Source organism: Grampus griseus (assembly GCF_964374135.1).
Source record: "Grampus griseus genome assembly, chromosome: 13".
In the NCBI taxonomy this organism is placed as follows: domain Eukaryota; kingdom Metazoa; phylum Chordata; class Mammalia; order Artiodactyla; family Delphinidae; genus Grampus; species Grampus griseus.
The window spans coordinates 47,372,503-47,399,272 of record NC_139007.1 but is presented as its reverse complement, the minus strand read 5'-3'; the positions used below and the strand labels follow the sequence as shown (position 1 = coordinate 47,399,272).

The 26,770-nt window shown below is 39.1% G+C and overlaps 1 protein-coding gene across 1 annotated transcript in view; it reads left to right on the top strand.

The window, feature by feature from the left end:
* Window positions 1-2,477: 2,477 nt before the first annotated feature.
* MCM9 (minichromosome maintenance 9 homologous recombination repair factor) overlaps window positions 2,478-26,770 on the top strand; it is an 82,078-nt gene continuing 57,785 nt past the window's right edge. Inside the window, exons 1-7 of the mRNA XM_082668853.1 lie at window positions 2,478-2,595; window positions 4,927-5,237; window positions 14,319-14,635; window positions 15,104-15,185; window positions 18,889-19,089; window positions 22,932-23,057; window positions 24,505-24,624. Coding sequence (XP_082524979.1) covers window positions 4,934-5,237; window positions 14,319-14,635; window positions 15,104-15,185; window positions 18,889-19,089; window positions 22,932-23,057; window positions 24,505-24,624 — 1,150 coding nt within the window. The 5' untranslated portion in view covers window positions 2,478-2,595; window positions 4,927-4,933. The remainder of the gene's footprint in view (window positions 2,596-4,926; window positions 5,238-14,318; window positions 14,636-15,103; window positions 15,186-18,888; window positions 19,090-22,931; window positions 23,058-24,504; window positions 24,625-26,770) is intronic.

Genomic DNA, 26,770 nt, shown 5'->3' with positions numbered 1-26,770 from the left:
ATAAGAAAGTAAGCAATGTTATTTAAAAATGGGCAAAAGACCTGAAGATGCCTCACCAAAGAAGATATATAGATGAAAATTAAGCAGATGAAAAGATATTCAACATCATATGTCATCAGGGAAATGCAAAGCAAAATAATAATGAGAGACTACACATGTATTAGAATGACTAAAATCCAAAACACTGAAAACACCAAATGCTGGAGAGGATATGGAGCAGTAGGAACTCTCATTCATGGCTGATGGGAATGCAACATGGTACAGCTACTTTGGAAGACATTTTAATGGTTTCTTACAAAACTACTCTTATCATATGATACAGCAATCATGCTCCTTGGTATTTACCCAAAGGAGCTGAAAACTTACGGCAAAACCTGCACGTGGATGTTTATAGCAGCTTTAGCCATAATTGGCAAAACTTGGAAGCAACCAAAATGTCCTTCTGTAGGTGAGTGGATAAAGTGTGATACATTCAGATAATGGACTATTATTCAGCACCAAAAAGAAATGAGCTGCCAAGCCTTGAAAAGACATGAAGGAACCTTAAATATATATTACTAAGTGAAAAAGCCAGTCTGAAAAGGCAACATACTGTATGATTTCAACTATATGATATCCTGGAAAACTACAGAGAGAGTAAAAAGATCAGTTGTTGCTAGGGGTTAGGTGGGAGGGAAGGATGAACAGCCAGAATTCAGAAGATTTTTATTTAGGGCAGTGAAACTATTCTGTATGATACTACAGGGGTGGATGCATGTTATTATACATCTGTCAAAACGGACAGAATGTACAACACATAGAGTGAACCCTACTATAAGCCGTGGACTTTGAGTGATGATGATGTGTTAATGCAGGTTCATCAGTTGTAATAAACCCACCACTCTGGTAAAGGGATATTGATAGGGAAGCTGTGGGTGTGTGGGGGCAAGGATCATAAAGGAAATCTTTGTACTTCCTGCTCAATTTTGCTATGAACCTGACACTGCTCTAAAAAAAAAAAATTAATTTAAAAATTTTAATAATAAAATTTAAAAAATCAATTGTATTTCTACATGCTAGAAAAGAACCAGAAATTGAAATTGAAAATATCATTTACATAGCATCAAAAAGTATGGTTCCTTGGACTTCCCTGGTGGCTCAGTGGTTGAGAATCCACCTGCCAATGCAGGGGACATGGCTTCAAGCCCTGGTCCACAAAGATCCCACGTGCCGTGGAGCAACTAAGTCCGTGCACCACATCTACTGAAGCCCACGCGCCTAGAGCCCACGTGCCATAACTACTAAGCCCATGTGCTGCAACTACTGAAGCCAGCGCGCCTAGAGCCCGTGCTCCGCAACAAGAGAAGCCACCGCAATGAGGAGCCCGCGCACCACAAGGAAGAGTAGCCCCCGCTCGCCGCAACTAGAGAAAGCCTGCGTGCAGCAAAGAAACACCCAACGCAGCCAAAAGTAAATAAAAATTTTTTAAAAAGTATGGTTCCTCCTTCCCCATGATTTTAGGGATAAATTTGAGACATAAATCTGACAAAAGATCAAACATTTTTGAAATTATATAACACCTAAATAAATGGTGAGGTTTACTTTGTTCAAGGGTCATATGATTCAATATTATTAACACATAAATTCTTCCCACATTGACCTATAGATTCCATGCAACTCCAACAGAAATCCCAGCTTTTTAATAGAAAATGACAAGCCGGCTTTAAAATTCATATTGAAAGAGAAGAGCCCAAACAACTTTGAAAGAACAAAATTGGAGGCCAAACACTACCCGCTTTCAAGACTCATTATAGTTAGAGTAATTAAGACAACGTCGTGTTCTTACAGTTAGACAAATAGATTGGGGAACAGAAATATTAAGTGTTAGACCCACATATAAGGACAACTGATTTTTGACACAGGTGCAAAGGCTATTCCGTGGAAAAAATACAGCTCTTTCAACAAATAGTGGTAGATATCCATATGATAAAAAGTTACCTAAGATCCACACTTCGCATCATTTCCAAAAATTAGCTCAAAATGAATCATAGACCTAGACATAAAACCTTCATTCTAAAACTTCTAGAAGCAGACAGATAATCGTTGTGGCCTTGGCTTTGGCGGAGTTCTGAGCCGGAAAGCCCGGGCCGTACACTCCCTCATAGCCTAAGCACAGCCCGGCACTCCTCCCCACTACCGAGCGGCGGCTCCGCCCAGTCCCGCCCGGGACCCTACTCGCCCCTCCCAGCCAGCCCTGCCCCGCCCCTCTCGTCCCGCGGCGGCTGGTGGGGCGCGCGCCCGCCCGCTTCTCCACCCGGAAGAGCCACCTGAGCCGCCAAGTTGAGGCAGTGCACGTCCCGGCGCCCCTCGGGAGCGCGGGGCCGGCAGAGCCGCCCGCGTGGCGCCTATCTCGTCCGGGCGCAAGGTGGGCGCGCTGGAGCCTGCGCGCCCCCGCGGCCGACGGCGCCCCGCGCGGCCCCACGCGCGCGCCCCGCCCCGCCCCCACCCGGGCCTTCTCCCGCCTCTTTGGACCCCGCCGATCGGCTTGAACTCTCCGCGCCCCTCGGCCTCGGGAGCACTGCGCCCTCGGTGACTTCTTACACCGCGTATCCGCCAGTAAGTGACAGCCGCTGCCTTGTTGCACCATTATTATTTTTCCCATAGTGCGTCCCAAGTCTCGCCCACACCCTGGTTAGTTCCAAAACTATTCAACTCTGGGACCAGGCCGGCGATGGAGCTGCCCGCAGCCGAGCCTGGGAAGTGTCAGAGACCTGCCGAATTCTTGTAGGGTACGGGCTACGTCCAGAGACGGAAGTGTGGAAAGCAGTTCTCTGGGCACAAATCGCCTCCACGTTTGCCGAGCGCCCGCGGCGAGCCAGGCGTGAAGCAGGCGCCGACCTGAAGCGGGCGGGCGGGGAAGGGGCGGTGCCAGCGGGGAGGGTCTTGGGACGCGGAGGGGCGTGGCTCCCGGAGGGGCGGTGCGGCGGGGGGCGGGCTGGCGCCTGGGAGCCAGCTAGATTGCCGCTGATGCATTCTCCCGGATTTTTCTTGTTGGCAGTTTACTCAAGAGGATAAGGTAGCACAACTTGTCTTTATTGATTTTGTCTTCAAATGTTCCATAAGGAAAAGGAAACGGAACTTGAAAGTTGTAAAACACTGCCACCAGTCAATCTGGGTGAGCATGTTTCTAGCGTTTGCAAACTGCTAAGAAATATTTGATTAGTCAGTTGTGTCCAGGTATTGAAAGTGAGTGCTATTTTTTTTAGTGATGCTATTTCAGAAAGACTAGGCGAAATTTAATCTGATCTTAATCTGAACCATGAATTCTGCGGCTGTCTCCTTCCTGCCCTATGTGGAACTGCCTTTTAAATTGCTAAATTTGTGGCTCCAAATTTAATATGCATTTATAGAATCTTAGAGATATTTTATAGCCACTCTTGGGATTCCAGATTTTTTTTTTTTTTTTAGCAACGGCCACATCGTGAATATATTGTATGATTAGCTGTTCCTTCCCAAGTGCTTTTTCTGCTTTATGCTTAGGTGAATTTATATTACCTAACCCAAACTAAATACTTACCAATATAGTGGCCTACACATCTCTTAATCTCACATTGGCATCCTCTAGGTGTCAGGATTCTTGACCTAACTGTGGTATACCGTGCCCCTCCCTACACACCTTCTAGTAGAAGGCAAATATTGCTAATAGCACGTGTAATACATATTTAGGATGCTAAACTGTGAATGTCATAATCTTCTTTAATCTTTCTGTTTCTAAAGCCTAGTACAATAAACGTTGGTTGAACGAAATTAGTCAGAGGACACTTATCCTTTGACTAATAAGAATTTCTTAAATGATCCGTTTGGACAGTTTATTTGTAACTGTCCATTGTCACATCTGGGATTATCACTGCATTTAAATTTAATCCTTCTCTTCTTTGTGCTCCTATTTGTATTGCATTTTTGCCACTTTTAGAGCACCGTTTCATTTGATCTGTACCTTGGTTCTTTGAGGGCATAGAGGACCTTTTATTATGCTTTTTTCATTTCCCAGAATAGTGCCTTGTACATGGTAGATATCTACGTGTATACATGAAAATAGAATGGGGGTAGGCCCTTTTAATCTGTAGGTACAAATTTAAAAATATATACATATAGCCAGGAATTTAATATACTGTATTTACTTTCAATCATAGTGATTTATTAGAGACCAATTTCCTTTCCTCAGTTTAATGATCTAGTTTTTTTAGACTCTTGACAGCTGTTTTTGCTGAAGCTAATAGTTTTCCTAGGTTAGAAAAAGAAAATAGGAACAAGTTCACCTCCAAATGTAAATTTCTAAAGCCAATTTGTTAACTATTTAAGTCAGAATTGCTGACCAATCTGAATAGTAGTGTGTGTTCTGTTTAAGTAGCAGAATACAAATGAATGTGCGCGTGCGTGCGTGTATGTAACTAGGTTGTGGGGAGACAGAGAGAAAGATACGTTTTTTATGTGACTAAAATGTAGAACCAGGATGCTTGCAAAGAACTCTACTAGGAGTAACTTAAACCAAAAGACTGGCATTTAAGATTTTATACTTGAGAGCAAACGCATATATGGAATCTGATTAAAGAAAAGACAAAGGACTTTTACATGACGTATTATAGAGTTAAGAGGAGGAAGTTTGGGGAAAAGATATGGGCAAGGCATTGGACCATTTTGGATTTCGGTTATCAGTACCAACATAATTCTTTGACTTAAAATTAACTTCACTCACTGAAAAAAATAAATTTGATAAGTGACTGTGACTCTGTCAGATCTAATTAAGATTTGAATTCAGATAGTATTTTGAGATTAGAGTGTGGCCCAAAGTCAGAATGATTTATAACCAATCTTTTTGTAAACTAGTGTATAAGTCTAGAAAATCAAAGGTATAATACAGTCCTTTGTGTTTCTTTTGTTACCTAGATCCAAGATGAATAGCGATCAAGTTACACTGGTTGGTCAAGTGTTTGAGTCTTATGTTTCGGAATACCATAAGAACGATATTCTTCTCATCTTGAAGGAAAGAGATGAAGATGCTCATTACCCAGTTGTGGTTAATGCCATGACCCTTTTTGAGACCAACATGGAAATCGGGGAATATTTCAACGTGTTCCCTAATGAAGTGCTAACTATTTTTGATAGTGCACTTCAAAGATCAGCCTTGACAATTCTCCAGTCCCTTTCTCAGCTTGAAGGTGTCTCCATGAAGCAGAATCTTCACGCCAGGATATCAGGTGAATCACTTAAGGATTTTACTGCCATGTTATTGTTTAGAAAGATTTTGAGAAATCCCAACATATATTGAATTTAAGCACTAAGAATTAATTGACATTTATACTTTAAAATATATCCATTATGTAGTTGATGGTCACTTTTGGAAAAGAATCATGATTTTATACTGTTTTCTCTGGACATTTGGGAGGCTGGGGTACTAGCCATGCCAACTGAGAGGAGGGAGAATGTGTGGAGGCAGTATATTTGTGTGCATATACACATATATGTATGTGTGTACAAAACTAGTTCAGCTTTCTGAGCTTTTATGACTCCTGACAATGAAAGAATTGATAATTCAAAGAATTAGCAAAGTGGTAGATGCTACCTAGTGATCTTCAAAACTATTTTAGGAAATTCATTATTTTTATATATCAAGTTTAACATTGTGCTGGCCACCTATTAGGCACTCAATAACTTTTTTTGAATGAACGACAGATAAAGCCTCTTAACTTTAAAGAAATCACAGTGGAGCAATCAGCAACTTGTGGTGTCAAAGCTGTGTCTTTGAATTCCTGCACTCTTTGATTAAGTTGGAGAACACATGTACCATTTTGTTTAAAAATAAATATTTACTTTATAGTACATTTTAGAAAGGTGGGGATTTATAATCAACAAAAATGATTACTGTGATTCCAAAAAAGGTTAGGAGTCACTATAGAATTTCTTGGAGATAAATTAAGATTCAAAAAACTTCCAGACATTTGATTTAAGTGAAAAATTAGTATCTGAGTGAAAAAATAGTATCTGCGATTGCACTTACTGGAATAAAATTATGAAGATTATTAATATTCATGCATCAGACACTAGGTAATCTCTTGCTAGGATCAAGAAGAAATGTCCTCTTCTGATAATGTTGCAGAAGGATTATTAAAAGAGGCTTTAGTTAATGTTATTGAAATGGTATTTAGCAAATGGTTTTAGGCTGTCCTTACATTTAGAAACTTTTCCATGCTCAGTTTAAATACTAAAGTTCTGTCTGCCTGAGTGACTCTATTGGTTTCAGGTGAATTTAGCCTAGTTCTTCATTATTCTCCGAGAAAGTGAGTTGCAAATTATGTCACTACCATAGTAACCTTCATTCTACAAGCATATCCCGTGTAGGCATTTGCAAGACACTTGGGAAACCAAAACGAATATGGTATAGTCCCTCATCTAAAGGAGTTCAAGGCTGTAGGGGGGACAGCTATATATTCAAATATTTCCATATCGTGTATGTATGCCCACAGGTACATGCATATGTACATATTAAACATAATTGTAAAGGAGCTTACTGGCAGCTTTTACTTATGTGATGCATGCATCACTCAAGGTACGTGTGAGATATATTAGCTCACTGGGCAGGGAGTGAATTGTCCTAGGGGTTTCACCCAAAGATTCAAGACTAGATGGTGAGATTAGGGAAGGATGCAGGTGTCCCAGGCAGTGAACCAGGGATGGGAAAAGTCTGGTTTTAGGTATATTGCACCTCCATCTTGGACTCCAGACAAGTGAATTAGTAAAACCCAGGATGCCTCTGTGGTTCAGTCTCCTTAGGAACATTGCATTGCTCTTTGTCTTCTGGGATTTTTATTGGTCGAAAGTTTACTTGCTATTCCCAGTGGTTTTGATGAAAGGTATTCAAATACGCAGTTAGCATCAAAGTATTGAATAAATGAGGAAGAAAAAAATAGCCTTCACGTGTTATTTAGAGTAGTGTTTCTCAAACATTAATGGGCATCAGAATCACCTGTAGGGCTTATTAAAGCGCCGATTGCTGGGCCCCACCCCCAGAGTTTCTCACTGAAGAGGTCTGGCCTGGGGTCCAAGAATTTGCCCTTCTCAAAGCTCTGAGGCTGATGCCGATTTCTAGGGACTGCACGCTGGAAACCATGGACCTGAAGTAATTGATCTGGACCTATCTCTAACACAGATGTGGACATGTCTCTGTTTTAAATAAAAATTTATTTACTTATTTTGATCCGTGAATGAGTCAGAGAATGACAAAGGTTTTTGTTGTTTAGCACTAATGGTGGCTTAGTGCCTGATGTACCCTGCTTCACTGGGATAGTTGAAGAACACACTTAGTAGCATATAGTAAGACAGAAAGATTAAAATGAATTGACATTTCTATCAAAACACTGTCCCTTACCCTTTTTTAGTTCTAAGGTTTTGATTTTCGTGGTCAGTTTTGCTTAACATTATGTTACTTTTATCTCTGTCTTTATATTATAAATTTACTTTAAAACTTGTGATATGAAAGTAAAGACTCTGAAGATCCAAAAATGTACTCACCTCTGCTACCCTTTTCTTAATATAGTTACTTTATTATACAAAATAAACCACTTAATGGAAATGATATCATGTTTTAGACTAATTTGCTTGATTCTAAAAAAAAAAAAATGTTTATCCTAACAGGTACCATATACATGATTCCATTCAGTAAGATAAGAACATTAAGGATGGCATATTGCCCCATATTATAAAAGTATAGAAGATAATGAAAAGCTAATCTTAGAAAAATTGGTTGTAAATGTTTACATAGTTTTTTCTTTAGAGGTGCTGTAATTGGGTTTAGACACAGGCCCCTTGTTGGAGGTGGGCGGCAGGGAATTCACGCTTGCTGGCCACACTTCAGGAGGGACACAGAGAAGGTTGGTGAGCATATGAGGGACACTTGTGGCTGAGCCTGACGCCCTCCACCTCTCACCTGCCTTCTTCCTGAGTGTGTAATATCTCTCCAGCACATCTCCTTATGCTGATTGAAATAAAATCAGTATTGCATAGACTTGTCATGACCCAGCATGCACAGGCCTAAGTTATCATGTGCAAGGAAAGGAAGGTGTCTCTGGACCTAAGGAGTATCTTCTTTTGCACTCTTCCTGGCAGAAGTTTCCTCCAGATATAAGAAGCATCTTTTATGCAATGATGCATTCATTTGACCATTTTGCTTAGCTGTTCCATTTGTGTCTGTGTGAGGGTGCTAGCCTGGACTTAGGGAAGTTTTCTTGCAAAAGGGTAAACATGAGTGTACTCTTCCTGGCTGAGTGAACTGGGGAGAGTTCTCCAGACAAAGTAGCATGCCTAAGGAAAGCTACAGAGGTACCACGAAATGCACAGAAAAATTCATGCACTTTGTCTGGACTAGGAGATCGGAGGCCAGATGTGATAAAGGGAAGGCTAGAGAGAGAGGGAAAGCCCATTTCCCCTTCTCTTATTCTCTAATTTTCTCCTTATCTAAAAGTACTTAATAAAGCACTGGGCTGGGCACAGAGGAGCATGGAAAGGATCTCAAGAAGTGACGCTACCCTCCAGATACAAAACGGTTAAGGAGCAGGCGCAAAGCAATACGTGACTAAGGTCCTAAATGACTGGTTCAGGCAGTAAGTGATTATGAGTGTCCCTATCATGTTGTCCTAGCATTTGGGGCAGGTCGTGTAGGATGTGATCTAAACAGGAGCTGAGTAGGCAATAGGAGACGTTAGGGCATTACTATTAAATGAAAGGAGGGGAGGGAGGTTTAGTGACTGTTCCCACAATGTAAGCCCCTTTTTCTAGTCTTAGAGGTATTGATATGCAAGTCAATAGAACTATGGGACTGAGGATTTAAATAAGAGGTTCTTCAGGGTTATTATGTTGAGAAAGTTACAGAGCCTCTTCAGAAAATGCAGGTGTATATATATTTAAATGTCTGCCTGAATTTCAAGAGGTTCAGGGCTTTCCTAAAGCCCAGCCATGGCCTCTACTCAAGAATCTGGATTTAGATGAGACATGCATCCTGGTAAGTTACCATCTTAGGGAGATGGGTAAGCCAGGTGCTAGAAGTCAGTCACCACTCATACCAGCACCCCGGGGGAAGCATGGAGCCTATGGGGGTGTGGTGGGCGGTGGCCAGGATGACCAGGAATCCTTTCTGTCTCCCTTTCAGGAGAGAGGCCCCTCTTTCAACTCTGTGTCCCTCTACCCTCCATCTACTCTCCTTTCATAACAGTGTTTTGCCTGAGTTCATGCCTTCTTTAGCATAACCTTCTCCCATTCACCCTTTCACCTCCACCACACTGAACGCACCCTCCCCCACCTTCCCAGTGGCTGCCTCATGGCCAGACTGAAGGACGAGTGTCGGGATTTCTCTTCCTTTATTTCCCTGCTGGATTTGATACTGTTGCCTCCTCCCCCCTTATGAAACTCCAGCCTTGGCCCCACTGACAGCACTGTCTTGCCCTTTCCTCCCTCTCTAGCTGTGGCTTTTCTCCCTGCTCTGGGAGCCTCTTCCTTTACTGGTCCTGTAGGTGTGAGGTCCTCAGGGTGCAGATGTGGCCATCTGCTCCTGAATCCTGCGTTCCCTTCCTGATGGGGTGGCCTCCATTCTGAACCTAGGCTTCAGCTGCCACTTATAGAGCAACAGGCGCCAACTTGATTGATTGATTGCTTGATTGCCAGAATCTGTCTCTTAAGCTCTGTATTCAGATATCCTCTTGTCCGTCAGATGTTTCAAACTAGAGATATCTTCTTGCAAACTCAGTGTATCAAAAAGGGTAGTCATGATTTCCCTCCCCTCTCTGTGCCCCCCTCCATCTGAAAATCGTATTTCCTTATTTATTCTTTCATTAGATATTTACTGATTGACTACCATGTGCCTTCCAGAATTCCCTGACTTGGTTAATGGAACCAGAGAACTAGGAGTCGCTCTAAATTTCACCCTCTTCCTTATACCTTATCTCTAATTGGTTTCAAAGCTCATGTAGTATCTTTAATATCTATTCCTCCCCTCTTCCTTGCCTTCCTTTCATCTATCTTTCTTTCGAGTTTTTTCTTTTTTAATGCTTACTATTTATAAAGCGATGATAATATAGTAGTGAATAAAATTTACCTCTGCCCTGCCCCGATGGAGTTTATATTCTAGAGTGGAAACATAATAATTATGTATCCTTTTTATTTAAATTGTGGTAAGTGGTATGAAGGAGAAGAACATTGTGTTAAGGCACATAAAAGAGGGAATTTAACCTGAAATGGGTTAAAGAAAGATTTCATTAAGAAAATTATGTTTAAGCCAACCTTTTAAGGGGGAAAATGATAAGATTACATATAAGAACTGTTTAAATGGTGCTTGCTATATGCAAGTTACTTTTCCAAGAAACTTTATATGAATTCTTTTAATCTTCTTGTGATCCTGTGAGGTAGGTTTTGTTGTTATTGCCATATCACAGGTGGGAAATCTGAGAGGTTACAATTTGGCCAAGGTCACACAGCTAGTGCGTGATAGAGCTGTGACTCAACTCACTCATTCGGGCTCCACAGTATGTATTCTGAACCCTTATGTTGCTTCTTAGTGTGGGCATTTTTGAGGGACAGAGTAGGGAGGAGAGTGTCAGGCAAAGGGGACACTGTATGAGAGCATTCGAGTGCCCAGAGGGCTTGGTGTGAGAAGAAGCCCGTCACAACGTCCTGTGGTCCAATCCCACATTTGGTTCCTTATTCTTAGATCTGGGAGCAGCATGGAAGGGTTTAAGTGGAGGAGATTAAAAGTTAGGCCTGTGTTATTTCTTGCCTGGATTACTATAGAAGCACCAGGGAATATGGTGTTTCACTCTTCCACTTGAAGATGCTCTTCAGAGTAAGACACAGCATCAATTTAATAGTAGCTTTTTAGGAAAAAACTACAATAAAATTATACATAGCTTCATTTTTAAGCTGAAGTTTGTTTTTAGGACAAAAATAGCAAGCATCTAACTACATGATTATGTTAAGACCTTATTCGTTATATGTATGACTTCATCATATTGAACATCCAGAGTCTGCTGAATTACACTGGGCAGTCTGTGGTTTCACTGGGCATTCTGCTCTGTGCATGGCATCAGAGTAACATAGCACTCTCTATAACCCACTTCTTGTGATCTTAGTTTTTCTTAAGTTTTAATATATTGACAGTAGAATTTAAACTGAACAATCAGTTTGCATCTGAAGCAGAGCTAGGAATGAGAGGAGTAGAAATGGGATGAAAAGTGTTATTTCTTTAGGAGCCAAGAAAGAGAATGGATGTTTCAAACATCTAAGTGTTTTCAAAAATATAATTGTTGTTAAGTTCTCTAACCCATCACTTTTTTTTCCTATTCTCCTCCTCACTTTGCTCATCTTTCTCAGAAGTAATTTTGATAGATTTTGTTTATACTTTAAGAAGCAAATTGGGTTAATAATCCTGTTTCCCACTTGAGTATCCTTTTACATACTTACCATAGAGAACACTTAGTGATTCTTTGAAAACTTAAAAAGTAAAATTATTATAAAAAGTATATTCAACCCAGCAATCCTACTCCTAGGTGTATGCCCAAGATAATTGAAAACAGGTATTCAAACAAAAACTTGCACATAAATGTTTGTAATAACATTATTCATAATGGGAGAAAAATGTAAACAACCCAAATGTCCATCAGCCGATGAATGTATAAACAAAATGGTATATCCATACAGTTGAATATTCAGCCATAAAAAGGAATGAAGAACTGATACAGGTTACAATATGGGTGAATCTTGAAAATGTGTGCTAAGTGAAAGAAGCCAGACACAAAAGGGTGCATATTTTATGATTCCATTTACATGAAATGTCCAGAATAGATAAATCCGTAGAGACATAAAGTAGCTTAGTGGTTGCCAGAGGCGCAGGGGAGGGGGTATAGAGACTGTCTGCTACTGCAAACAGGGTTTCTTTTTTTTTTTTTTTTTTTCTTTGCGGTACACGGGCCTCTCACTGTTGTGGCCTCGCCGGTTGCGGAGCACAGGCTCCGGACGCACAGGCTCAGCAGCCATGGCTCATGGGCCCAGCCGCTCCGCGGCAGGTGGGATCTTCCCGGACTGGGGCACGGAACCCGTGTCCCCTGCATCGGCAGGCGGACTCTTAACCACTGTGCCACCAGGGAAGCCCCCAGGGTTTCTTTTTTAAGCAGTGAAAATATTCTGGAATTAGATAGTGGTGATGATTGTATAACCTTGTGAATGTACTAATAACCACTGAATTATATACTTAAAAAAGGCAAATTTATGGTACCTAAATTATATCCTAATTTTTAAAAAGCATTCATGTGGGGAGCAAGAAAAAGGTAATTGAGAATCTGCAAGCGTTGTGAAGATGTGTTGCCATAATGTACATCGAATTAAGGCCAAGTAAGAAGAGACACCTCCACTTGGTGGATTTTTGTTTCTTAACATTCTAGGATGGGAACTAAAAGAGGACATTGTACCCCTGAAACATAAGCAGTGAGGATATGAGGACTAGACCTGTTCTTTTTTTTTTTTTTTTTTTTTGCGGTACGTGGGCCTCTCACTGCTGTGGCCTCTCCCGTTGCGGAGCACAGGCTCAGCAGCCATGGCTCACGGGCCCAGCCTCTCCGCGGCATGTGGGATCTTCCTGGACCGGGGCACGAATCTATGTCCCCTGCATCGGCAGGCAGACTCTCAACCACTGCGCCACCAGGGAAGCCCTAGACCTGTTCTTAATGAAAAGCTTTTGGTTGTTAGTTTGGCTTTTACTTGGTTGTAACTAGAAATATTGGTGTGTTCTCAACATTTAGCTACATGCAGCTGAATTAACAGACGCCTGAGATGAGCACTGAGAAATGAATACAGTGGGTATTTTAATGGCTAAAACCTGCTTTATTCCTGCCCCAACCTCTCTGTCTATTCCTGCATGTATGATGTAGCACTGGTGAGCCCCAGGGTGTTTTAATGAAGCGTTCCCTAGGAATTTGGAAATAGGAAAATAAGTTTGTTTTCTGATAGTTAAACTGTAAAGTTGACACAGAACAGAGCAGAGATACACAAAATCATCGTAAGCAAAAGTATGGCTCCCTTACTGGCAAAGTGTGATACAATCCAAGTTCATATAAATAAAGAGTATTTCCATTAGAAAGCAGGCAAGTCAGCCTTGGAAGCTTAGAAAAAAGAGTCATAGTGGCAAATGTTGCAGTGCCCACCCTGTTTATACAGTATAGGATATATGGAGAGAGAGTCTCAGCCAGCAGCAGAGAAAATTCAGGTCTGTCTGTAGACGTCTAAGCTGTATCACCAGATTAATGTAGGCTGGCGCCTTAAGCATTCAGTTCATCTAACCAGTCTGCTGCTTTTTTTTTTCCTTAAATTCCTTGCATCCCAAACTGCCTTCTGATGACAGTGATGATGACAGTGATGATAATGATGTGGCTTTCAGAATAGATATAAACAGGGAGAAAATGTTCTGACCATAGAAACTTAAAGTGTAATCATGCCTATTATGGTTATTTCTTATGAGCTTGGCAAATCCAATAGATCTGTCTTCAGTGTTCATACTTATCAGGTTTCAGAGCTAAGTTCAAGGACAAGACCATAGACCACGGGACATGAACCAGTGTAACAAATGCTCCCTTGATAAACCTGTTAGGAGGCAGCCTTTGACCATCACAGACAGCATCTCTCTACTCCAGTGGTGCCTTGTAGCCAAATACGAGAAAGAGGGCATTTCCACATAAGAATTTTCTTTGGCATTTTGCACCTTTTAAGTTGCCTGTTTATTAATGGTGAAAAACACAAGGTTTTTAAAGGATGAAGTGGTGCTGTAGGTAAACCTCTAGGTAATTCAAGACTTGAAAACACTATCCGATTTATGTATTAATAAATCCTGAACCTAACTAGAAAAAGCACTAGCCTTTGTTCATTCCACTACCATCTCTTTATCACTCAGCTTTGATTTTATGTGTGGCATGTGGCAGTATATTCTTCATTGAATGAGGTTAAAATTATATACTGCGTTTACATCCTACTGAGATAGCCCTCTTAAGAGAATCAATTCTTTTTTTAATCCAGGTTATTATCAATATATCATCTAGATACATACTTTTAAAGAGAGTCCATTGATAATTGTTATTTGAAATAATTCTTTTATATTTTCTTGAGTTGATCTTTTTTCTTAAGTAAAACACAAAGATTTCTTTTTCCTGAAATTATACTTTCTCCCTCAGGAAATATGAGAAGAATGTATTGCATGGAGTCACATCCCAAGTAGAAGTTGATGTGTTTTTGTTTTGTTTCTCCATCAGGATTGCCTGTTTGTCCTGAGCTGGTGAGGGAGCACATCCCTAGAACCAAGGATGTGGGACACTTTTTATCTGTCACTGGGACAGTGATTCGAACGAGTCTGGTGAAGATCCTGGAGTTTGAGCGGGATTACATGTGCAACAAATGCAAGCATGTATTTGTGGTCAGGGCTGACTTTGAGCAGTATTATACCTTCTGTCGGCCATCCTCATGTCCCAGCTTGGAGAGCTGTGATTCTGCAAAATTCACTTGCCTCTCAGACTTGTCTTCATCTCCAACTAGGTGTAGAGATTATCAGGAAATCAAAATTCAGGAACAGGTAAGTGATCAAATAAATGCGAAAAATAACAAATTAGAAGAAGTGTTTTTCATCTGTGGGCAAATTGCCAGGACTAGGGAACACATTTGTAATCTGTTACTAAGAAATAATCAGAGGCACCGAGTGATTTGTCTTATGACTAGATGCAGGAAAGAACTGCCTCTCTTTTCTAGTTAAGTAAATGTTACTGTGTTTAGTAGTTGGAGCATGTGTTTATTTTGCCCATCCACAAGGTAGATTATATTTTGAGATATTTTCCATATGGATGTTTTTATTTTATTGTAGTTTTAGTGAATTCTTAAACTGATAGTAGGCACAAGTTTCAAGAAAATTCCATAAATCCCCATCGTAATTAAATTGTGTGATAATACCAGAGAAATAGAAACAGTAATTGCAAGAACTGCTAGGCTTCTGAATACTTAGTATGTATCTGAGCATACTCAGTGTCTGCTTTCTTTTCCCTGCTAGGTTCAAAGGCTATCTGTTGGAAGTATCCCACGAACAATGAAGGTTATCCTGGAAGATGACTTAGTAGACAGTTGCAAATCTGGTGAGAATGTTAGCTTATATAGTAGGTCCTAAAGTATTGACTAGGAAAAGCCACTTTTTATTTTCCCAAGATCACTGGCAAGTGAGTGTGGGGAACTTTAGAACAGAGACTGGCATGAGGAGGTAGGTAATAGCAGGAAAGAAACTGGGCTGGAGTTCAGCGATCTAGTCTAGCTGCTTGTTTTACAGATGAAGCACCTGATTTGCCCATGAGAGCTTATCCTTTGTGTTTCCTCCTCTTATTCCAAACAGCTTAAAAACTGTTGCTTTTACTGTTTGCCTAGCAATTTCCACTGGCTGTTTAACATTTAATTTAAATTGAAGGTGGGTCAGAAAATGCAAATGATTGTTGTCAACGATTGCCTTTCAACTAACTTCAACATTTCCTGCTTTAAGTATTTCCCACCCTCACTAAGAACCCCTTAATCTCTATTAAAAAAAAAAAAAAACTAGCACCAATGTGTCCCCTGGGCAGTAACAGGTATGTCTGACCTCTTATTTCATATCCCAGTGCTCCCCTACTGGACAAGTCGAAAATGCTTTATGTCTCTAAATTCCATCATTTCCTTTTCTTAACCCTAAGCTTCTCCAAATGCCTCATTTTTACTGAGCTGCCATTTCATTAAAATGATGAGGCAAAGGCTCTATGGAAACAGAGTTCAGTATCTAGAGTCAAGAATAATTCCTTGTCAAAATATTCTCCCCTTCCACCAAGAATCACCAACCCATAGTTAGAAATTTATGTCAAATATATTAACAGTTCATACTTGTCTAAACAGTATTCTAAGTAAATAACAGCTTCGATCATGGTTTGCCTGCTAAATGGACAAGGCTGTGTCAAAGTACCTTGTTCATATAAGACTCTAGATTTTAACCAGAATCTGTAATGTCTGGATCAGCAAAGCAGTGCTTGTATGAGCTTAGCCAGAACATGAAAATGTCCTTTGATAGAGATTAAGATGTTTTCATGCAGTTCATCTAAACTAAATTCTTTCTGCACTTAAAAAAAAAAAAATCTGGGCTTCCCTGGTGGCGCAGTGGTTGAGAGTCCACCTGCCGATGCAGGGGACACGGGTTCGTGCCCTGGTCCGGGAAGATCCCACATGCCGTGGAGCGGCTGGGCCCGTGAGCCATGGCTGCTGAGCCTGCGTGTCTGGAGCCTGTGCTCCGCAACAGAAGAGGCCACAACAGTGAGAGGCCCGTGTACCGCAAAAAAGAAAAAAAAAAAAAAAAAAATCTTAAGCTATTTTTCTTTCACATGTCACTAATAGAGAATGGATGGAAGCAGTCTGTCATCAGCTGTCTTTCATTTATCCATTGCTACAAACCTCTGTGAGAATCAGAAGACATAAATGGCATAATCCTTGCCCTTCAGGAATTTACAGTCTAGTTAGGAACCCCAGTCTGACGTTGCAGAGTAATAAAGTTGGAGGTTGTGTACTGATAACTGTTAAGTGCTGCAAGAGATCAAAGACGGGTCTGACCAGGGTGGCTGCAGTGGTAAATATGCTGCAGAAGATAGAGGGGACAAAGAGATTGGATTGTAAAAGTAAGAATTTTAGCTTTCTGAAGATAACATTCTTTCCAGTAACATTTACTATGGAAAAACATGCAAGTTTCAAATTAGTATCTATTGCCTTGGACTATCATGTATACCTCACAATTGTTCTGATGATCATATGAATCTTTCTCTCAAATATCTGAATAAATGAACACATGTATATATTAAAGGGTGTTTAATGGTATTAGTTGCTTTACAAATGTAAAGTAGGTTTACTATAATAATAGCTAATATGTATTGAGCATGTATTCTAGATATTGCATGAAGTACTTTATATATATTATCTGACCCAATTCTCACTATAGTTCTGTGATGTAAGTATAATTATTCCCATTTTGTAGGTCAAGAAATAAGCTCAGTTTATTAGGTAGCTTGCCACACAGCCAGTGAGTGGTGGAGCTGGGATTTGAGTCCACATCTGGTGAGTCAGTGCTCTTGTCCATTCCTGAGCACTTCACATTTTCCACATTACTGCTGCTTAGTAAAGTCAGGTTATTACTAGCGGGTGCAATACCTGAAAGTTAAATTTCTCATTTGACTTAATGTAGAAACAACCTATATATAACCCATTAAAATGACCGTAGTAGAGAATTCTTTGAAGTGCTCATATAAAGTTGCCCTGGCCATTTTCATCTAAAAAATTGGGGGCAGACAATATAGTAAGTGATCACTATTCCCGATTGGATTTGAAAACCATCCAGCAGTGGTTGAGGAAGTATCTTGAAAATGTGTGAAGATTTAATGTGTTCATCACCATTTACTGTGAAGTTGCCTTTGGCTAGAAATATGCCTTCTATTCGGTGAATTGCTACCAGCAGTTCCATGCATTTAGCATTCACAGAACACTTTTCTTCAGGAAATCAAAAGCCATGCAGATTACACATTATACATTGACATTTAGAGAGTGAAAGGCATTTTGTATCAGCAGATATCATATATTTGACATAGGCTTGGAAATGAAGACTTGCCTGTTAGTTCAGAGTGTAAATACTAGGATTGGATTTAAGGTATGTCCAACATCTTATGTTCAACAAGATTGAAATCTGGGGGACTAGGATTATCTTTCCTTTTTTGCCCACTTTTCTCCAGTACCAAAATATCGAATGCCAAGCACTCACCTATACTCGTTAATTGAATTGTATGTAATAATAAAAACAGTTGTCATTGTGCCTGTAAGTTACCCAAGGCCTCTTAGGAAAATCTGTAAAAGTTTAATATTCTACCCATCAATTAGGAATGGGAGAGTTTCCTTAGATGGGAAGGAACCAGCCAAGAAAGAACAAGCAGAGTTGTATCTTCTGCTTTCATAGCTTATGGAAAGGAGCTTTGAAGTAGAACAAGTATTCATTCATTTCTTAGTGCACTCATTCTTTTGTTCATTAAAAAAAAAAGGCAGCGAGTGAATGTTAACAAATGCAGTTAAGTAAAAATGAAATATACAAGAAACTAAAACTAGTATAGTATCCATTATCTCGAGATTATCTCCTTTCCTGACACCAAATTGATTATGCAATTGACCCTTGAACAACATGGGTTTGAACTTTGTGGGTCCGCTTATACACGGATTTTTTTCAATAGTAAATACTACAGTACTACACGATCCATGGTTGCTTGAATCTGCAGATGCGGAACCTCAGATTCAGAGGGCTGACTGTGGACTTGAGCATCCGTGGATTTTGGCATCTGAGGTGGGTTCTGGAACCAATCCCCTGCAGATACTGAGGGCAGACTGCACTTTAACCTTTTGGCTGCAATTCCTACCTCCAATTCTCCTTAAGTGAGAACTATATGGTTAGAGATTCTGAGAGGATGAACATTTCACCCAATATAATCATGATGAATAAATCATCCAGTAAACTATTTTCCCAGGGAAAGTTTAGAATTTGGTGTGATTATCATGTGGCAGATTAAGAAAAATTAAAATGCTGGCTTTAGCTTCTAGCCGTGCAAATACAAGTGCCTGTTTAAAAAAAAAAAATCGGGACTCTGTGGTGTTCTTTTGCCCCAAATGGTTTCTGGAAGAATGTGTACTACTCTAAACCATGGTGGGGTAGTGGTTTATTTCTTGGTTCTGGTCCTTTGTCGAGTTTGTGCCCAAGCAGGCAGGATGCTACTGCTGGACTCACTCGGTGCTTTGTCCCAGGTGATGACCTCACTATTTATGGGGTTGTAATGCAACGGTGGAAGCCCTTTCGGCAAGATGTGCGCTGTGAAGTGGAGATAGTCCTGAAAGCCAATTACGTCCAAGTAAATAATGAGCAGTCTTCAGGGATCAACATGGATGAGGAGGTCCGAAAAGAATTTGAAGATTTTTGGGAATACTATAAGAGCGATCCTTTTGCAGGTTTGTGTTAAGGGTATAGAGCTGATAATTATTAACGGCATTTTATTCATTAGTTAAATATAATGTTTGTGATTTACATGCTATGTATCAGTGACTGTGCAAAGGGAGTAGCATTAGTCAGTACCTCTAGCTGTAGTCTCCCTTTGCAGCCCTTTTCTGGTATAATCTTTTCTATTTAGAGATCTTACTGGAAATTCCAAGAGATTTTCCATTTCAACTATTATTTTAACATCTCTTATATTGCCAAAATAGTTTCAGAGCTTTCTACCTTCTTTACCAATTAAATACATACATAGTTCTGCCTTAAATAGGCAAAACTCATCCTATTATGAAACTTCATCCTATTAAAACCATTTCTTTTCTGATGTATCTGATACAGTTAAGACAGCTTCACACAGTTTTAGCTGAAGATTTAAAAATATGAAGTAGGAAAGAGATGCAAAAAATAAGCTTTGTCATCACAGCAAAAAAATTTTGACTGACACTAAGATGTCATTACACAGATTAAAACATTATAGCCATTGGGTTTGTAGAGTATTTTTTATTTTAAAATCCCAAATGTATAAAACACCAATTAAATCTTCAAATGTCTATTTTCATTCTTCCTTGGAGGTATCTTCTGAGAAAAATAAACGGAAGCCAGTAAAAGACTATTTCTGATAAACCTCACCTCAAATCTAATACACAGTGATTACTTTATTCTTAAATCACATGCTGAACTGGACAGATACTGTTTCACAAAAAAAGACTTTCAGGGACTTTCCTGGTGGTCCAGCGGTTAAGACTCCGTGCTTCCAATGCAGGGGACGTGGGTTCGACCCCTGGTCGGGGAACTAAGATCCCACATGCTGCGTGGCTCAATGAAATAAAAATTAATTAATTAATTAACTTAAGAAAAGGCTTTCACTTGCCTAAATATAGGCAGTTTGCTTTTATTTTGTGGGATGATTTTATTTTATTTTTATTTTATTTTGCTTATGTGTGTAACACAAGTATGGTAGTTACGGATTATTCTTTTATTTGATCCACACAGAAAGAAGCAAAGGTCTCTATGTTGTGGCTTTATTAAGCAAACCTTTTAAGAATCATGTATTTTTAAATAAATTTTTTTACTTAAAATTGTTTCTTAGGCTCAAATCCTCACAAAAAATCTGTAACTCTTCCTTGGAACGTAATCATTCCTTATTAATTCCAGTGCCACAGCTACACTCCACCTAGTAACAGTGAAGGAAGGGCATCATACAGTGTTCCAACTAGGCCGTCAGAAGTTCTCTGTGCTGGTGATTAGTCTATTTTGTTTTAATTAGAAGGCTATAGCTATACATCTCATTTACTGGATGAAAAGAAGAAAATAATATTCTGTGAGAAGACAGGGAGAAAACGAGGCAACTATTTTCTTTTTAGCATGAACAGATTCTGCTTTCTTCATTTCCTAAGTACCAAGTATCAGCCCACTATATTTTACCATTTCAAAGTGTATGTGTGTGTGTTGGGGGGTGTGGGGAGGAGGGTGGAGGTGGGGAGCTGCATCCAAAAGCGTGTCTTCATTTTGCTGGTCTAAAGCCAGAGATGACTTCACTGCTCAGCTCTGGGAGGTTGGCCTGCTTCATTAAGCTCTGGTGCTGTGAGTATTGACGAGGAGCTAAAGATTTTCTTCTGATCTACACTGATCTCAGGGATCCCCTGGCCCTGATGCATAGAGGCTGGATAGAAACCCAAATATAGGGGTTGGGGTCTTCTGGGCCATCTCAACCCACTCCAGGGTGACTCATTTATCTTAAATCCTAGAAGTTCTCTTCCTTGGGGTAACTGAAGGCCATGCCACAAGAGTGGATTACATGGGCACACTATTAACATGGTCTAGAACCAGAAATTTGAGAGGGAGGGAGGGAAGGAATGGGGTAGCATTCACCCTAATGCATTCTCTTCCATGATATAGTCATGGGAGCTTCTATTGCCATGACCCAAGGAATCAAGTTTTTCAACTTTAGATGACAAATTTAGGGAATGGACCTTCCCCTTTGCTTTTCTCTGGTACCTCAGACCTGACTTCAGAGTGTATCCTTTGTGTTGACCACAGTGTGAGGAAACCTTGAGATGAGAAACAAGCACAAGTAGTACAGGTAATATAATAGTTAACAAGTAAGTAGCTCCTACTGTGTGCCAGATACTATTCTGTGTGCTGTGCACCTATTAGCTCCTTAACAACCCTGCGAGATACCATCATTATCTCCATTTCACAGATAAGGAAATGGAGGTGGAGAGAGTAAGAGACCTGCCCAAGGTCAGACAGCTAGTGAACAGTAGCACTGGGCTCTGCCACCAGAGCCTGTGGGATGTGCTTCCTGTCAGCACATTAGTCACTGAATCCACCTTTACTGAAAAAGCTGGCTCTAACAGCTCTGGCTTGAGTGTCTTCTAGGCCAGTTTGCCTACTTGTTCCCTGCTTGCTGAGGCTATTCTTTCTTTCTTTGTATGTGTAATCTCCAGATTCTGGTCAGAATTTACATACCTGCTGTCGGGTCTTAACTATGTAGATCTCAGACCTTTCATCTTTTTTCTCTAGACTTTCTACCTCAGGAAAGGAGGGATTCCCTCCAGCAGTTAATGAACTTCCTTCCAGGATTTACTAATGCTTCTTTTTGGTTCCCTTTTTACTAAAATGTTTTCTTTCTTACCCATTTCTGCCATCCCAGGTCACATCACCATAGCTTAATTGCCGCTGAGTCAATTTTGATTCGTTAGGAAAAGTAGCCTTTGTGCATAGGGACACAAATTATGGAGGAAGGCCCTTTCCTTTATCTTGACGGAAAAGCTTCTGGAACTGGAATCATCAGCTAAAGTAGTACTTCTATGATTATTTTCCTCCTCAAAAGAGCTATCATTGAAACATGAGTACAAGCTCAGAGTTAAATATAAAAGCCCTCAAACGTGCAGATTAGTTACCAGCATGTGGACATTAATTTCTGGTAACTTGAATGCAGACATACAGAGTACCATCACAGTAGTGAATTCCATATAAGACAGACTCCGTAGGGGCTTGTTAGAGTCTCGTAAATTCTGTGGGCCTCATTGGTTGATTGGCCAATGACAGAATGAAATACCTACTTTATTCATTGATGGCATAGGCAGATCTCAGATTTGGTGTTTGATATTTCTGAAAACAGAACCTAAAACCGTGGTAATCGCTTATGTAAAGCATGTTATCAGAAGAATCCTGAGACCTCCAGCTTGGATTGCTAGAGTTGTCGTTTATAATGATCTTCTAAATATCCTGATACATTGATGCTTAGTCTAGATAAGACAATTTACCAAACTGCTCAGAGCAAATGCTGAATTGACTTGCAGGATGGGTTGATTTTACCTCTCTTATACCTCTGGAGAAGCTCCATGAGCTCCAAGTACCTTTTGTATTTAAAGATTACAGGCTTCTACAATCTGTCTCATTGTTTCTGAGATGGAACACCTTCCTTTTATTTAGGCAGTGGAGTAATTTTACTGAAATTATTGCACAAGAAGTGCAGCTGGTATTATTTTTAAGGGATAATGTTGGTCCAATGAGGGAGAAAAGAGATTTCTTTCTGTCCCTTGTAAAGTACGCTAAATTTATAGAAACAAACAGGGAGCACCCAGGAATAAAAAGAATTTTCATCTCATGGCATTATAAGAAGAAGAGGACTTTTAGGACCAAAACAAAGTTATTCACTCCTTTTAGTCATTTGGAAATGGTACCCTTGATCATTTTAGAGCATAGAGTGTTTCTAAGAAGATAGGATAGAAAGGGAAATTTCAGCTAGGATTTCTTGAAAATTATTGGTAACTCATCTTTCTGCCTTTCCCAGGAAGGAGTGAAATATTGGCTAGCTTGTGCCCTCAAGTTTTTGGAATGTACCTAGTAAAGCTTGCTGTGGCCCTGGTGCTGGCTGGTGGGATTCAAAGGACCGATGCTACAGGAACACGGGTCAGAGGTTAGTACCCATTTAAAATTTTTGAGAAATATTAACACACAGAGTAAGAAGAGAAGCTAGAATTTTTCTTTCCTGAATAAAAATTGTTTGTTGAGCTTTATTTTCCAAATGTAATCTTTTAAAACTGACAGTTGTTCCCTATGTAATATTCAGTTCAGCATCAGGAACTACTGTGTAGAATACCAGTCTTTCCAAAGACTTTCAATGAGTATATATTTTTGTTCCAGCCTATCAGGGTGCCACAAAATAAAACCTTTACATTTCTTTTACTGTCTGTTTTTCATTGGATCCCCAGTCTCTCTCCAAGAGGAAAAGATAAGAAATAGTGCTTTTTAATGTCTCCAAGTCAGTGTCTCTCCATCTGTGACTGTCAGTGTGTTTGTCTCAGACTGCTGCTCTCAGTCATCTGCCTGCTGATTCCCCTTCTGCTGGTGGGTAGCAAACGTGCCATCTGCCAAGAGGTGCTGCCATAGGTCATGCATTCCAGCAAAAATTACTCTAAGTGTGTAATTACATCCAAATGGCAGAAAGCTCTTTTGTGGTTAACACACTTAACTGACCTGACTCTGGCATAAACTAGGTTTATTATGGCCCTCATATAGGCAATATGAGGGTCATAACCAAAGGCTTAACCGAAAGACTAAAAGGACATTATTGTAAATCAGACTTTTAGTAGGGACTCAAAAACCATACTGTACAGTATAGAATAGTAAGTATAATAAGGTTTATGTGTATTGTATGTTTTGATTACCTACTGTTTGCAAGGCCTTCTGCTAAATGTTGAGCTTATGTAGTATTTCCCTATTAATGTATTCAGAAAATACTTGAATATTACTGAATAAATTTGCTTGATCAGTGAGATAACATATGCTGCAGGATGCTCATATGTTCATCTATGTTATGTTTGAAAAATAAGAGTACGTTAAGATAGATATTTCATTAAACTACTAAAATTTTCATAGAATGAAAAGGTTTTCACTTAACTGTTAGAATCATAAGTGATTTGGTATTTATAAAGCACTTATGAAGTCCCAGACACTTAAAAATACTTAAATAAAAATAGAATAAAATACTTATATGGTGGGATGGAAAGATTTAATCACAGTATTTTGATACTTAAAATAGATTAAATAAAATCAGAAACTTTATAAGCCAAAAATTTTTTAAATGTTAAACAGTCTTAAACATCTGGAAATAGCACAAAAATCTGTTAAAAAATTTAGATTTTAAATGGTATTCAGAAATCAATTAAAAGATTGTTATTTACTTTGAAAGTCAACTTTTCTAAGATATTCTGGTTAAATCCCTCCTTGAATGACCTTAAGCAAAAGCACCATATAAAATATAAATTGTGTGGGCATCCCAAGTGGACCATTTTCTTTTTGATTAATTACACTTACGAGTCTTTTCATAGAAATTTAAAACTACATTATTTATATTTTTCTAGGTGAATCTCATCTTTTATTGGTTGGGGATCCTGGCACAGGGAAATCTCAATTCCTCAAATATGCAGCAAAAATTACACCAAGGTCTGTGCTCACCACAGGAATTGGATCTACTAGTGCAGGTATTTTATGTGACAATTTCAATTAATTTAATGTTACTGCAGAAGCTAACACAATGGTTGCTTTCTTGTGGAAAAGTACCTATAACAGGATACATTTCAAGATTTTTGAGTTACTGCCAAAAACCTAAGTAAATATGTAGCATTACTTTTGTAGCTCCAAGAAAATATTTTAAAACCTCCACCTTCACTTAAAGTTATTTTCCAAAAGCTTATTCCATATATCTTTTTGTATCTTAAGTTTTGAATGATCCTATTCAATTTTCTCATTCTCTGATTACTTTCAAACATGTTTATGCAGCATCTGTTATTCTGTGAAGACCCAGCAAACAGTGCTGAAATTAATAGGGGGAAAAATCTCACTTCATAAAAGTACATAGCTGGCGTAAAGCTTAAGACATTTTCATGCTCATGGATCTCACGGGCAACAGTAATTCCTACTGAAAATTCTTAGGTAGAAAATTTGTCTTAGTATGTGGAAAGCGTACTTTCATCATTGCAACGTGTAGCTTCATTCATACATTGTAATGATTCTTCAACAAGTATATTTAAAGCCTTTGCTGATATGTCAAGATTTGATTATAAAGTGACTTCAGGAAAAAATTATTTTAAAAAACATGTTTTGATGCCTTTTTGAATTTTTACACTGTTTTGATTGGGGAAATATTTCTCCTATTCTCCTATAATAGGCCTTTGGTTTCACACATTTTAAAAATGTTATTTGTTACTTGTTAGGGATGCCTACTGTCCGTGGCTTGTGCTCAGATTTCTTATGAGAAGCTTATAGTCAAAAACTTATCATAAAACAGCAAATGCTCCATTAATGGTCCTATGTAACAAGAGCCCCATTTTAATGGACTCTTAGGTTTTGAAATATAACTAAACAGTACATTAAGCACTGATAAGAAGGGATTTATGGATTGAGAGGCGTAGACAAGCTTTAGGATACTAGAGGCAAGCGTATATGAAGAACACTTCATGTGCATTTTAAAATTGTTATGACCCAGTGTTCTAGAGTTCTGTATTAAATGATATTAACAACAAACAAATAAAGGTGTTTCCCGAGTAACAATGTGGAATGTTTCCTAAGTTAATTATATGGAGTGTCAAGAAATGAGTCCAATTTGTGGACTATTAGTAACTTCAGAGTATTTGGACAGTTTTAAAGTGAATGGCTGATGAATTCACTGTATTAGCCCTTTTCCTTCTTTTTCTTATTGCCAAATTCATAATCTGAATATGAAAGAAATGACAGGTAGAGGGAATATAAATTTTAGAACTGTAGAAAAGTTATTGCTACTTCTTGTCTACCCAAAGGGCCAGACTAGCCTTTCTTTAAACTGTATCACAACCCATTAGAGGGTCATAAAGTTATTTCAGTGGGTCAAAACCAGCACTTTCAAAATAAAAGATACTAGAATATACTAGTGCACACAGTAAAGGTGCACAATTAAGGGCACATTTTCATGAAAATTGTTAATATAAATACATATTTGTGTTATCAGGTCATACTTAAATTTTTTTTTTTTACCATGGATTACATAAAAAGTTTTGAAAACTGCTGCCACAGGCTTTCTTGGTAAAACTAGAAACCCCAAACCTGAGGGTAAGACCACATGGAAGCCTACGGTTGTATAAGGTTATAAATGAACGAATGCATGCACGTTTCTCAGACTTCTGCTTGTTTTCTCAGCTCAAATGATATCCTTATTCCCTCCAGCCTACACGCCTATCTCTTTTGTGGCAATAACTAATTTGTTCATGTTTATCTTCTGAGGACACAGCTATTTACTGTGATCAGAAAGGGAAAAAACAGTTCTAAACTTTCTAGCTATAATTCAGGCAGCATCTAGCTAAACAGGAAAAATAAAAAACAACCTGTGCATTACAGTTTCTTAGTTCCTAATGTCTGAATACTAAATATTTTAATTTTTAAAATTATCTTATAGAACCATAAAAATTTTAAATAAGAGATAATAGTTTTTAAGTCTCAAACTTTTGTGAAAATTGGCTGTTGGTTTACAAATTGATATAAAAACCTAACCCTTTGATGTCAGTACAAACCAATCATAATTAATCAGAATAAAAACTCAGCAGTGAATTGATTTGGAAATTTGGCTTATATATGCTTTATTCCTGACAAGCACAT